The 12,301-nt window shown below is 43.3% G+C and overlaps 1 protein-coding gene across 1 annotated transcript in view; it reads left to right on the top strand.

Moving 5' to 3' along the window:
* UGGT2 (UDP-glucose glycoprotein glucosyltransferase 2) overlaps window positions 1-12,301 on the top strand; it is a 273,428-nt gene that overhangs the window by 38,131 nt on the left and 222,996 nt on the right. Inside the window, exon 8 of the mRNA XM_054012252.1 lies at window positions 8,216-8,316. Within this exon, the coding sequence (XP_053868227.1) occupies window positions 8,216-8,316 (101 nt within the window). The remainder of the gene's footprint in view (window positions 1-8,215; window positions 8,317-12,301) is intronic.

Raw genomic sequence — 12,301 nt, 5'->3', positions numbered from 1 at the left:
ATGTTATCTATTGGCCTGCGGCTAAAAAGTTGCAATCAACCCTCAGGTATCAAATGCCCTTTAACTGGACGACCTTAGTGCCTGACCGCTTCCAGAATCTGCTTTCATTGTTACCAGAGGTTCAAAAATTTTCTGATTTACAGGGACAAATTCACATCCTTAAAAACATATATCAGGTAGGAAAAGGTGCCTTTCAGACAGCCTATAGACTGTCTTCTTTGTGTACTAGTCAAGATGTGCTGTGTGCAGTAACTAAAATTATGCGTGAACCCCACTATATTGTTGCAGTAGGTGGATTGACTGCTGTATTAGGATTGCTTGCTTTAGGATTGTGCCTCTGCTATTGCTGTTGTAAGGGATATTGCTGTGCTTGTAATTTTTCTGCTAGGCCCAATGCAAGGGAGCCGGTGGCATTAATTATTGTTAATGAAATTTATGATAAAAGTTGAGATGAGAAAAGGGAAAAGGAAGAGGAGGAAATTACAGAGCTCGTGAATATGGAAGTTTAGGCCAAGATGATGCCGAATAGGCATCAAAGGGGGGATTGTAGTGGAAAAATTGCTAAGGCCTAAACTTTGGTTGGCTCGGGCCTGAACTTTGGTTCAGACCTGATCATTAGTCAAGTTAACTGGAATAAGCGGGTTTTGGAGAAAGGGGATTTTTGAAGGCAGGGTGAAGGAAAAGTACAAAAGCAGAACTATCTATAATCACAAGGCTTGTGATTCATAACTGCCCACTGTTAGTTTTAAGGGAAGCTTATAACTGCAAAGGGCAAACTGAGAATAACAGGAAAGCTTGCTATGCTATATTCCCTTTTATGGAAAATGTATTCCAAATATGGCAATAATGTTGATAAGAAAGTATGTATTACTAACTGTGTTTTTTTTTGCTATATAAGCTATTCAAAAATCTGTATTAATGGGGAAAACTGACAGTTCGCTGGTATCCCCGTGCATGCTCGAGAATAGAGGGGCCTCAGGCGATTCTGATCCAAACACAACGCGTGGTCATTTTTTCCCCCACAACACCTGTTAACATGGCCCCTAATCACGCTTCCAGCATACCCAGAAGTGATGATGCAATTGAAGGGAGAAGTCCTACACCTGGACACATCTCTTCATTTCATAGATTGGGTGTTGGCTGGCTGACATCCACTGATGGATACTGCTCCTTAGCATTGAAAACATCCTAGCTTGCAGGAGAAAGGACTCTACCAGACCTACTTAAGCTGTTAAATAGAAGAGGTTCTCTCTCTAGGCATTGGAAAATTGTCTGTCTCCCTTGAAAGGACTGCTGGCTAGTATCCTGGAGTACTTTAAGTGTTTAGGCCTTTCCATAAGCTCCTTAAGAATGCACTTAGTGGCTGTCTTTCCTCACTCTTCCCTTCTGGAAGGCCACATTGTTTTCTGTCATCTGACGGTGGCTAGATTTCTCAAGGGTCTACTTCATGTCTTACCACCAGTCAGAGACCCTCTGCCCTCCTGAGACCTCAAGGTTGTTTTAACAAGTTTAATAGGATCTCCTTTTGAGCATTTGGTGACCTGCTCTTTGTACCACCTATCTATGAAAACCATCTTGTTAGTGGCCATAACCTCAGACAGAAGGGTAGAAAATATTCAAGCCCTTACAGCGAGGCCACCTTATGTAGTATTCCACAGGAATAAAATTATTTTAGAACCTCACCAAGGTTCTTATTTAAAGTGGTTTCTGATTTTAATCTTAATCAGGTGATCTGCCTCACACTACTTGGGGAGAAGCTAAACTTCACACTCTGGATGTTGTCAGATCTCTGTCTTAGTGCTTGTCTACACCACTGCTCATTTGGTAACAAAAAGATTACCTAGTTTGTGTTAACATAGACCTATTTAAAGAGTTTTAGTTTGTGCCAACAGCATCCACATGGTGGAGTTACAGCGCAGCATGCTACTACATGCTGCAGTTCACACTTTTAGTCCGAACTGTAGGGTTGTGTAGACATAGGCTCTGTTCGGTCTAGATAGTAAGGCTTTGAGAAATTCTCTGAACTTGTTCCGAGCATTCTTGATCTCCACTCAATGATAGTGTCTAAATGGGTCACAGACTGTATTAAAACATGCTAGGCAGTGACACATTTAAACCCCACTTGGGCAGGTTAGGACCAATTCCACTAGATCTCAGGGAGTCTCTACTGCTTCACTGTGATGTGTCCCAGTTTCAGAGATTTTTGAAGCAGCTACCTGGAACTCAGTTCACACCTTCACTCAGCACCACTCCTTGGTAGAGAGATCCAAATCCTACTTCATCGGATCTGTCCCATAGTCATTACTTCAGTAAACTCAGAATACTCACCTCCAGGACTTGAGTTCAATTCTTGTGAGTCATCAGAAGGGGAATACATGTGAGCAGTCACTCAGAGAAGAAAGAATGGTAATGGTAATTACCCCATGGTAATTGTGGTTCTTTGAGAAGTGGTTTCTACTTGGATTCCACATTCTACTCTCCTTCCCCATCGCTTTGGAATCCTTGACAATCTGGATTCTGTTTTAGTGAAGGAACTAGAGAGCAGTTGTATCTGCCCAGCCCTTTGTGTCCTTGGCTGTGGGGCTCTGGTGTGGCCCCAACAGACACTGCTATTCACAAGATTCTGATCTCAATCCATCAGGCACATGCACACCAGAAGTGGAATACATGTAAACAACACATCTTGAAGACCCACAGTTAGTGTGGGGTAATTAACCATTCTTCCATCTGGGTTCTGTCAGTTGCCTTGAGATTTTTTTTTCTTGTATGGCTTTCTGGTTATGTTTAACATTGGCAGTCCAGACCTGACATGTCTGTTATCATACAGAGCATGGCTGGTGTTTCATCTGGCCTCCAGTAGGAGAGAACAGGCAGAGGAGAGATTACAGAGGTATGACGACCTGTCCTGGCTCTGTAGTGGCAGTTTTGTACCAGTACTGACATACCTACTGCAGTTGACAGCCAGTGCAATAATAGTGAGAGGGGATCTTCATACAGAGCTTAAAGAACACGAAACCTGACTCAGGGCTAGTATACACATAGTTTTTGTATCATTTTAGAAACTAATATAGTTAATGTGGCACTACTCCTTCATGTGGGCACAGCTGTACTGATATGAGGATTTTTACATTGGTATAGTTTATTTCTGTAAATATACAGGAATTTTAAAGTTTCTAAGCCAATACAGTAGTACAAAATCTGTATATAGAAAAGTCTTGGTATTTCAATAGATTGAAATGTTGTGCTGAACTGGAAGTTCTTCTTCAAGTAATGTCCCAGTAGGAGCTCCGCTGTAGGTGTGCTTGCGTCCCTGCATGGTGATTGAAGAACTTTGGTAGCAGTGTCTGTTAGGCCCCCAGATCCGCTGTCCTTTCTCATGCCTGGCCATAAGGCTAGCCAGCGCGCATGGGCAAACCCCTGTCAGTTCCTTCTCAGCTTCCCCGGCTAGAGACTGAGCCATTAGCAATCTATTTGTGATTGTTAGCTTCTTTAGCATTTCTAATAGTTAGTCTCCGTAGTATTAGTTGTAGTTTTTTCTCTTTATTTTCTCTTACCCCCTCCCAAACTTCACTTTCCCTCCTTTTTTGTCAGGTTTCCTTTTCCCCAGCAGGGTATGGGCTTCAAGAAGTGCTTCTCTTGCAAAGAGACAGGTTTCAGAGTGGTAGCCGTGTTAGTCTGTACCAGCAAAAACAACGAGGAGTACTTGTGGCACCTTAGAGACTAACAGATTTATTTGGGCATAAGCTTTCGTGGGCTAAAACCCACTTCATCAGATGCATGGAGTGGAAAATACAGTAGAAAGATATATATATATATAGAGAGAGAGAGCCCATGAAAAGATGGGGGTCGCCTTACCAATTCTAACGAGACAGTTCAATTAAAGTGGGATATTATCAGCGGGAGGAAAAATCACTTTTGTAGTGGTAATCGGAGTGGCCCGTTTCAAACAGTTGACAAGAAGGTGTGAGTAACAGTAGTGGGAAAAATTAGCGTGGGGAAATAGTTCTTAGTTTGTGTAATGACCCATCCACTCCCAGTCTTTATTCAGGCCTAATTTGATGGTGTCCAGTTTGCAAATTAATTCCAGTTCTGCAGTTTCTCATTGGAGTCTGTTTTTGAAGTTTTTTTGTTGAAGAATTGCCACTTTTAAGTCTGTAATTGAGTTCTGTCAGTTGCCTTGAGATTTTTTTTTCTTGTATGGCTTTCTGGTTATGTTTAACGTTGGCAGTCCAGACCTGACATGTTTGTTATCGTACAGAGCATGGCTAGTGTTTCATCTTCACCTTCTCTTTCCATCTTTAATTGGCCTCCAGTAGGAGAGGACAGGCAGAGGAGAACTTGCAGAGGTAATTTGACAAAAATGAATTTAAGCACAAAGGGTTTATTACTCAAGGACTGTGTTACAATTATGACTGGTAAATAAGCGGACCAAAAAACAGAAAATCAAAGAACCAGAATTCGTATGTCAGAAATTAGGCCTAATTGGTAGACAAAATAATGAGAGTGGTCTGTATTGCTCCCTTTTGGGGTCCTTAAAAGAGACTTGAAAGAATGGAAGGAGCATTTTTACCACCAGAGTGACTGCAGTGGAAGGAATGTTGCTGTGACATCAGACCTTGATACTCCAGTGGGAACACTTGACCATGATTGCTGCACCAGCGAGAACTCCAACCTGATATATATGAGATTCTTCTCTGTCTTCCCCTCCCTCCTGTGCTCCTTTCTGCCCTATTCTCTCTCTCTCTCTCTCTCTCTCTCTCTCTCTCCCCCCCCATCCACCTCCTTCCCCCCCAGATCCTGAAATCAACTATATTGTATGGGACAGTACAATAAAATAAGTTGGTCCATCCAGCTCTGTCCAGCTTAAGAAGGAGAGGGACCTGATCAGACCAACCAGATGATGTCTCTAACCAGCCATCCTGTATTTTGAGAACATCAACAAAAGTCATATTTCTACCACCTTTGTTGTCCTATCTCTTGTCTCCATTCAGTGTTTGTCAGTTTTATCTAATGCCGGAAACTGATTATCACTCTCAATTGAGAACTAAAAAATAGAACTATCCTGTACTCCCCCACCAAGGAGCACTGTTTGATTGAATAAGAAACTGTCAGCCCTGGGGTTGGAGGGCTTCAGCTGTGAGCTCTGAATGGGGCTGACAGCTTGGACTGTCAGCCACAGTGCGGGGGGCTCTAGCTGTGAGCCTCACACAGGGCTGACAGCGGGACTCCAGCTCTGAGCCCTGCATGGGGCTGACAGCCAACAGGTGATGTAAGTAATGCAGTGTCTACATGGATACTGCGTTACCCTGACTACATTGACCACTCGTGGACGTGAATTTAAGTTGATGTAATGGTGACTTACATCAGTGGGAGCTTTAGTGTAGACACTTACAGAGTTAGGTTAACTTAAGATGCCTTATGTCAACCTAACTTTGTGGTGTAGACCAGGCCTTAATCAGGTCTACTCTAGAGCAACTAATTAGAGTTGCAGTGACCAGAGTGTTGGATCAGCTGCTGTTGCCCAGCTCTCTGTCACACTCCCCACTGCCAGAGCCTTTCCCTGGTGACAAAGTCTTTGACTGTAGCGAGAAAAAGCTCCAGCAGTGGGAGGCAACAGAACACTACACTTCCAAAGATAGCAATATAGTCATGGGAGACGTTGTTTAGGTATGTTGAGACCTGTATAGGATATACACTGTAGGCTTCAGATGTGTAGTGCACTCTGCTCTGCTAAGCAGTACCTCACCATCTATACTGCTGTTATGCCCTTGCTAGTTGGCATTCAGTGTCTGTACTGTACACACTGCCGTAAGTGTGGATCTACCCTTTATCACATGTGCTGGACACCCTTGCATCGCATTTTGATTGCCTCATTTATTACAAACTTAGTCTCTGCAGTTATCCTTTCATCTTGTCTGTATATCTTGGTACCTTTTGCTGCTTGCTATCACTTTTATTTGTGAGGCACCTTTCACTAGACCTACAAATATTCATTGTTCTTTGCAAGCTCAAATCCATTTCTAGTAATCATTTTGTTTTGACATGGCTGTCAATATGCCACCAGTAATTTACTCTATAATTATTGCACCTGCTAACTGTTTAAATTCACATGACTTAGATTCATTAAGTAGGCCTTTATTCTAATGATTAATGGCTCCCTGTGGTAGCTTATAAAGAAAATATGTCCTGCACAAGTGACATTTTTAACTAAGATACAGTATTCTTGAAATTTCTGAATGATGTAATCTAGTACTCTATATTCTCCTTCATGCTCCTGTTGGAATCAGTTGTAGATTGGAAGTATCTCAGGACCTGCTACATATAGATGTGTGGAGGAGATCACTTTCCTGGATCTATGTTTAATGTCTCTTGCGTCCAGGAAAATTTGGAAATACTGCAACTTTCTTCATCAATTTTCTGCAAGGCTCCCTTCTAGACTAAAGGATTCAGGTGCCTTCATTTGCACCATTATTGTTGGAGATTTAGTTTATTTCTGGTATCATGTAATGAAGGATGAAATGAACTGATAAAAATTTTTATTTCATTTCCCATCTTGTGACATGGTAAGGATTACAAGAAGTTAATATCCTTGTTACGTAACTGGGGTCAGTATCCACCAACTTCAGTAAGTATTTTATAATTAGTTTGGTTCAGTTGGCTCTGATATTAAAAAGCTGAACTAATTGCTGAACAACTTTTAAAGTTAGGAATTCCATTGACAGAATGGGCCAAATGCTATTCTCACACTTCAAACAGGTTCCACTAAAGTTAGTGTCAGTCTCTCTGTCCACCTCTCTCTCTACTTTTATCTAAGGGCTTGTCTACACAGCAAGTTACTGTGCTGCAAGCCAGAATGTAAATCTACAGCACACCAGCTTGTTGTGTAGACAAGTCATAAATATTTATAATGTGCTTATCACTGCTGTGTTTGAACATTGCCAAAATGATAAAAAAATACAATTAGTATTGTGACTTGCTGTGAAAGGGGTGTACATGTGTTTGGAGAACAGAATTTCTCTTTAATTGGTGGAATTTGTGAGGGCTTAGACTCAAATTGATGGCATTTCTCTGTTTGGATATAATGTAATAACTTTTGAACCCCCTGTCCAATCAATTCATGCATTTCAGGGAATGTTCTAGACATCAGTGGGTAGAACCCTATTGATTTTGGTTTTTTTAAAAAAAAGGAGAAAATGAGGGGCACCACAGAGCTGCTGGCATGTGGGAAGGGGGATCATACAGAACTCCTGGCAGGGGGAAATGGGGGACCTGGTATGAGGTGGAATACAAGAGCATATAGGCCCTGGGATATTGGGTACCCTACCATACAGGAGAGTAGGGGGCACATAGAGCTGCCTCTGACATGTAGAGAGAAGAGGAGAATAGTGGGGAAGGAAGAAATATGGGGAACACAGTGGTCCTGGAATTGAGGGGGATGGCCTATGGCATGCAGAGGGAAAGAGGGAATGGGAGGCACACAGAGTCCCTAACATGAATGGGGAAAAATGGGGGGAGGAATAGGGAATGCATAGAGGCCCTGTCATGGGGAGGGAAGTTGCAGGGAGTCCCTGAAACAGAGGGCAATAGGAGGATGTCACTCAGGGAGCTTCTGAGCATGAATGGAGGAATGCAAGGAACCCCTGGTATATGAAATAAGATCAGACTGCAGAAGCAACAAAGTGTGTGACCTTCTAATATATAATAAATGTTGGGAGGTGACTATGGTGAAAATAGTTTAAGAACATGTGCAAAATACAACCCTTATGTAACTCCATGGAAGTCAGTTGAGTTACTCACGGATACACATGGCCCCATGTTTGCATTAAATCCTCTAAATTTGTGAGCATTTTGCCAGACTCTTAATACACTTAATGCAAAATTAATTTCATATACAATACCAATTTGTCTATTTGTTAGAAACCTAAATTAGGTTAAAATAATCTATCAATTTATTTAGGGTCTCTTCTAGAGAATTACTGAGTAATTGCAGTTCTCCTTGAAATCATGAATAGAAGCTGTGGCTGTTTAGCATTTTCAAGATGAGGCCCTTAAATTGTGGCCTCATTCATAAATCCTAATCTCTGTTTATAGAAGTGAACTAGAAGTGTTAAATTCTTGTTTGTTATCTTAAATAGAGAAGCAAGATAAAACCATAAACAGTTTTGTATGTGATGGAGGGAGGTAATTAGATTTTTTTTTTAATGTTTTGATCTAGACAGATGTATCCTGACCTTAAAGATAATCTGAAGGAGTTCAGAAAACACCTAATTGAAAGTACTAATAATTTGGAACCTTTGAAGATCTGGGAGCTGCAAGGTATATATTTAGTATGCTATGTTCGTTTGTTTGTGAGTTGATACTCATTTTGTTTAATTCTTTTTTGCTGTATTGGTGATTATAAAAACTATAACAAAAACTACTTTTATTCTTCAAGTGCTTGTCCCTATGTGTAATGGACTTCAGGTTGCACATGCATTCCAGGACCTGGAGATATTTCCCTAGCAGTGTCCATCTGGTCCATGCCTACACCTCTGCCACCCAGGGAAATGAAGGGAGCTGCTGGTCTGCAATAAGGTTTCTCCTTACTGCTCTTGGGATCTTCAAGGTTCATGCTGACTTTGTAGCATTTCTCTGTAAATAGTTCTATTATTTTATAGTTAATTAGTTATGAGATAGTTATATGGGTTTGGTTCCCTAATTCTTGGAACCACCCATCCAGCGTTGGGAGTGGTATCTGTATATGCTTGTGCACACACCCAATCACCCCAACCCTGGTTCTGTTCATTTGCAGGAGAGTATGCCAATGACCCCCAGCTTTAAAAGTTGTATCAAGGGTCACAAGCCCTTCCAGATCACATACTATCAGGATGCGTGTGTACTGCCTGGGGAAAACTAATGTCCCTTCTAGGTGGAGGATGTTCATGTCATTCTGGAGTAGAACCAAGCAGCTGAGTGGGTTATGATTCTGAAGGTTCCTTCATGAAGGCAGGAAAAACCTGTGGCTGAGAAGTGCCCTTGTCTGAAGAAGGTAGGAGTGGCTCCTCTTCTCTGGTCCGGGGCAGTTCTAAGACTTCCACCTCTCGTCCCCCGGCTCCAAGTGATTCAGGAGAGCAGAGCAAGAGCAGGCAGGGAGAAGGGAGACATAAACATTCCCACTAGCACAATACGGAAAATTCCCTTCCAAGCCCTCTAAGAAGAGGCAGAAGTCCCCATCCTGTACCAGGTCATCAGGGAACTTCATGTTCTGGAGCGGGACCATCTGGTACTTGGAGGGACTGGACCAGGGCTTCTTCAAAGGGCAAAACTCCACCACTCTCCAGTACTGGGACTGATACCTTGGCACACAAGTCAACCACATGATCACCGCCAGATCTGGCACACTCTACTGAACAGCTTGAGTCAAGGAAATGACCCCATCTATTCTGGCTTGTGTCTTGGCACCAGATGACCTCATGGTGCTCCAGGAATTGGAGCACTGGTATTCTCTAGAGCATAGTGCCTGGTACCAATCTCTGTGCAGAACCCCTCTCCATCTCGGTCTTCCAGTAAAGGGGGAACCAGACTGTCACTGGTACTGTTGATGAGTAGAGGCAAGTCATCACCGCCTATTCCAGTACCGAGAACTCTCCCATTGAACCATGGATCCAAATCCTCTGAGTAAGAAGAGGGCTGTGGGAGACACCCGTCCCCAGAATATGCTCCAAGGGATCCCTTGAGGTTATTGAGCCCAGTCAGACTGTCCGGAATCTCCAGGATCTCATGCCAATATCTTGCCCTGGACCAAGAGGTTATGAGATTCCGCAGTGGTAGTACTGGGGCCCAGAAGATCCCTCAGAATACCACCAAATGTACCCATGTTGTGGGACTTGGGACCCAAGGAGATCCAGGGTTCCCAGAGATGGGGAAGAGCATCTTCGCTTCCTCAAGAGGTACAGCAATAGCAGCATGAGGAAGAGGAACAACAGGAACAGAAGGATACCTAACCAGTGACCTTGTCCTCCCCTTCTCCATGTGATGCCCTGATGAGCCAGACCTTCCAAACTTAAAAGTGTGACAGTCATTACAGATCTCCCTGGAAGAGGGGAAGCCCTGCACAGATTGCTGGACATCTTGCATAGCTCGGACTGAGTAGAGTGGCACTTCGATTAACAAGGCCATGCTTCAAACCACCAAGACACTTTTCCACCAATATCCATGTGGACTGAAAGAGGTATTTCAGATCTGTGCAGGAGTCAGAGTACCTATTCTCTTAGCCACCTCCCAACTCTTTGATAGTGTTAGTGGCCACCAAATACAGCAGACTGAGACAGGCCAGGTCTGTGCTGCTTGAGAAATAAGTGAAGAGGCTAGACCTTGTTGGGAGAAAGATATATTTCTTAGCCTCCCTGAAGTTTCAGGTCTCAAACTGCCAAGTGTTGAAGATCATATGGTTTTACTATCTAACACAAATTAGCAGGTTTCGCCTATAAGGTGTCCCAGGACATTAGAGACCAGTCCCAGATCCTGATTGACATGGGAAAGCTGTTGGCTAGATTGGCCCTGCAGGCAGAAAGGCTCATGGTCACAGAGGTGGCAATGAAATGTTCTTCATGGCTCTCTTCTTCAGGAATCCAAAGGAAGTACAAACAACAGTGGAGGACCTTCTGTTTTAGTGCACCAAACTGTTTAGCACAAAGATGAATGAATCTCTCCATTCATTGAAAGACTCCTAAGCCATGCATTGATCACTGGGTATTTACACACCTGCAATTAAAAGAAAATCTAGTAAACCACGGTTTAGACAGAGACAGTCCCACTGGCTTTTTATTCCCAATGGCAGTATGAACCACCACACAAGCATCCAAGGGTGAATAGGAAGGGTGCTGAATAGCAGTCGTCCTTCACTTCCCAACCAATGCCACCTCCGAAATAGGCATTTTGATTGGACTTTCAAGAGACGCACATCAGCTGTGTCAACAGCTCTAGACAACCCCTCTCCTCTTTCCCCTCTGTTTGGAGGCCAACTTTCCCAATACCTATCTGCCTGGACAGAAATCACGATGGACAGATGAATACTAGATGGCCTTTCTTTGGGATAAGCCATCCAGTTCTCTTTCCTCCCCAAACCCCTCTCCTGCTCCCCATCCTCCTTTGGGGACTCCACTCACAAGAGGATCTTACTGCAGCCGGTAGAGTCACTTCTTAAACTAGGAGTGGTAGAACTAGTACCTCAGGTAAAAGGGATTCTACTCAAGGTACTTCCTCATCCCCAAAAAGACTCATTCTGAACCTGAGGGAACTAAACAAGTTCATCCACTACCTAAATTTCAGAATGGTGACCGTGAACGCAATTATTCCTTCTTTAGATCCAGAAAATTGGTTCACGGCCCTCAATCTCAAAGACATTCATGTGAACATTCATTTGGCACACCTAAGATTCCTGAGGTTTGTGTTGAACAATGCTACAACTACAGGATTCTCTCCTTGTGGCTCTTGACAGTGCTCAGAATATTTACCACTGTTGGTAGTGGCAGCTCACAGTTGCTGACAAGAGGCGATGGTATATACCCTCACTTAGACATTTGGCTCTAAAAGGAACAATCTTACCAGGAAACATGAGGAGCAACCACCATGCTTGCAGGCCTATTCAAGGGGCTGGGTTTCAGGGTGAACCTGGAGAAGTCCACCCTGAAAATCACACAATCGATAGAATTTATTGGGGTGAGGCTGGACGGCCAGAACATACTTACTAGACAATCGCTTCCTCTCCATTATCGGACTCATACAGCACTTCCTGATGAGCCCCAGGACGTCCTTAAGGTCCTGCCTGACACTGTTGGGTTATATAGATGCAAGCATCTTTGAGTCCCCATTTTCAAAGCTTCATCTCAAATGTCTGAGAACTTGGTTATGGACCATGTACACCACGGGCAAGCACAGTCTTGACTTGCTAGTCATGGTTCTCCAGAGGATCTTAATCTCCCTTATTTGTTGGGAGGACAGATTTCACCAGCATGGGGGTGCTGCGGCCATGGATGCATCTCTTGTAGTTGGGGAGCCCACATGGAGAGACAGGTAATGCAGTCTGTGTTCCACAACATGTTGGAACTGAGAGCAGTCAGGCTGGCCTGTGAGCAATCCCTTTCCCACATCTGCAGTCCAGTTATTATTGGACAACATGATGGAAGTCTACATCAACAAGCAAGAAGGAGAATGCTTCTCACAGCTTTGTGGAGGCCATTGCCCTTTGGAACTGATGCATACCTATGCTGATTATTCTGACTACCATCCATCTGCTAGGAATCGAAAACATTCTGGCAGA

Source organism: Malaclemys terrapin, chromosome 1 (assembly GCF_027887155.1).
Source record: "Malaclemys terrapin pileata isolate rMalTer1 chromosome 1, rMalTer1.hap1, whole genome shotgun sequence".
NCBI classification, from domain to species: Eukaryota; Metazoa; Chordata; order Testudines; family Emydidae; genus Malaclemys; species Malaclemys terrapin.
The sequence above is the reverse complement of the archived record's forward strand: the minus strand, read 5'-3'. Positions and strand labels throughout refer to the sequence as shown.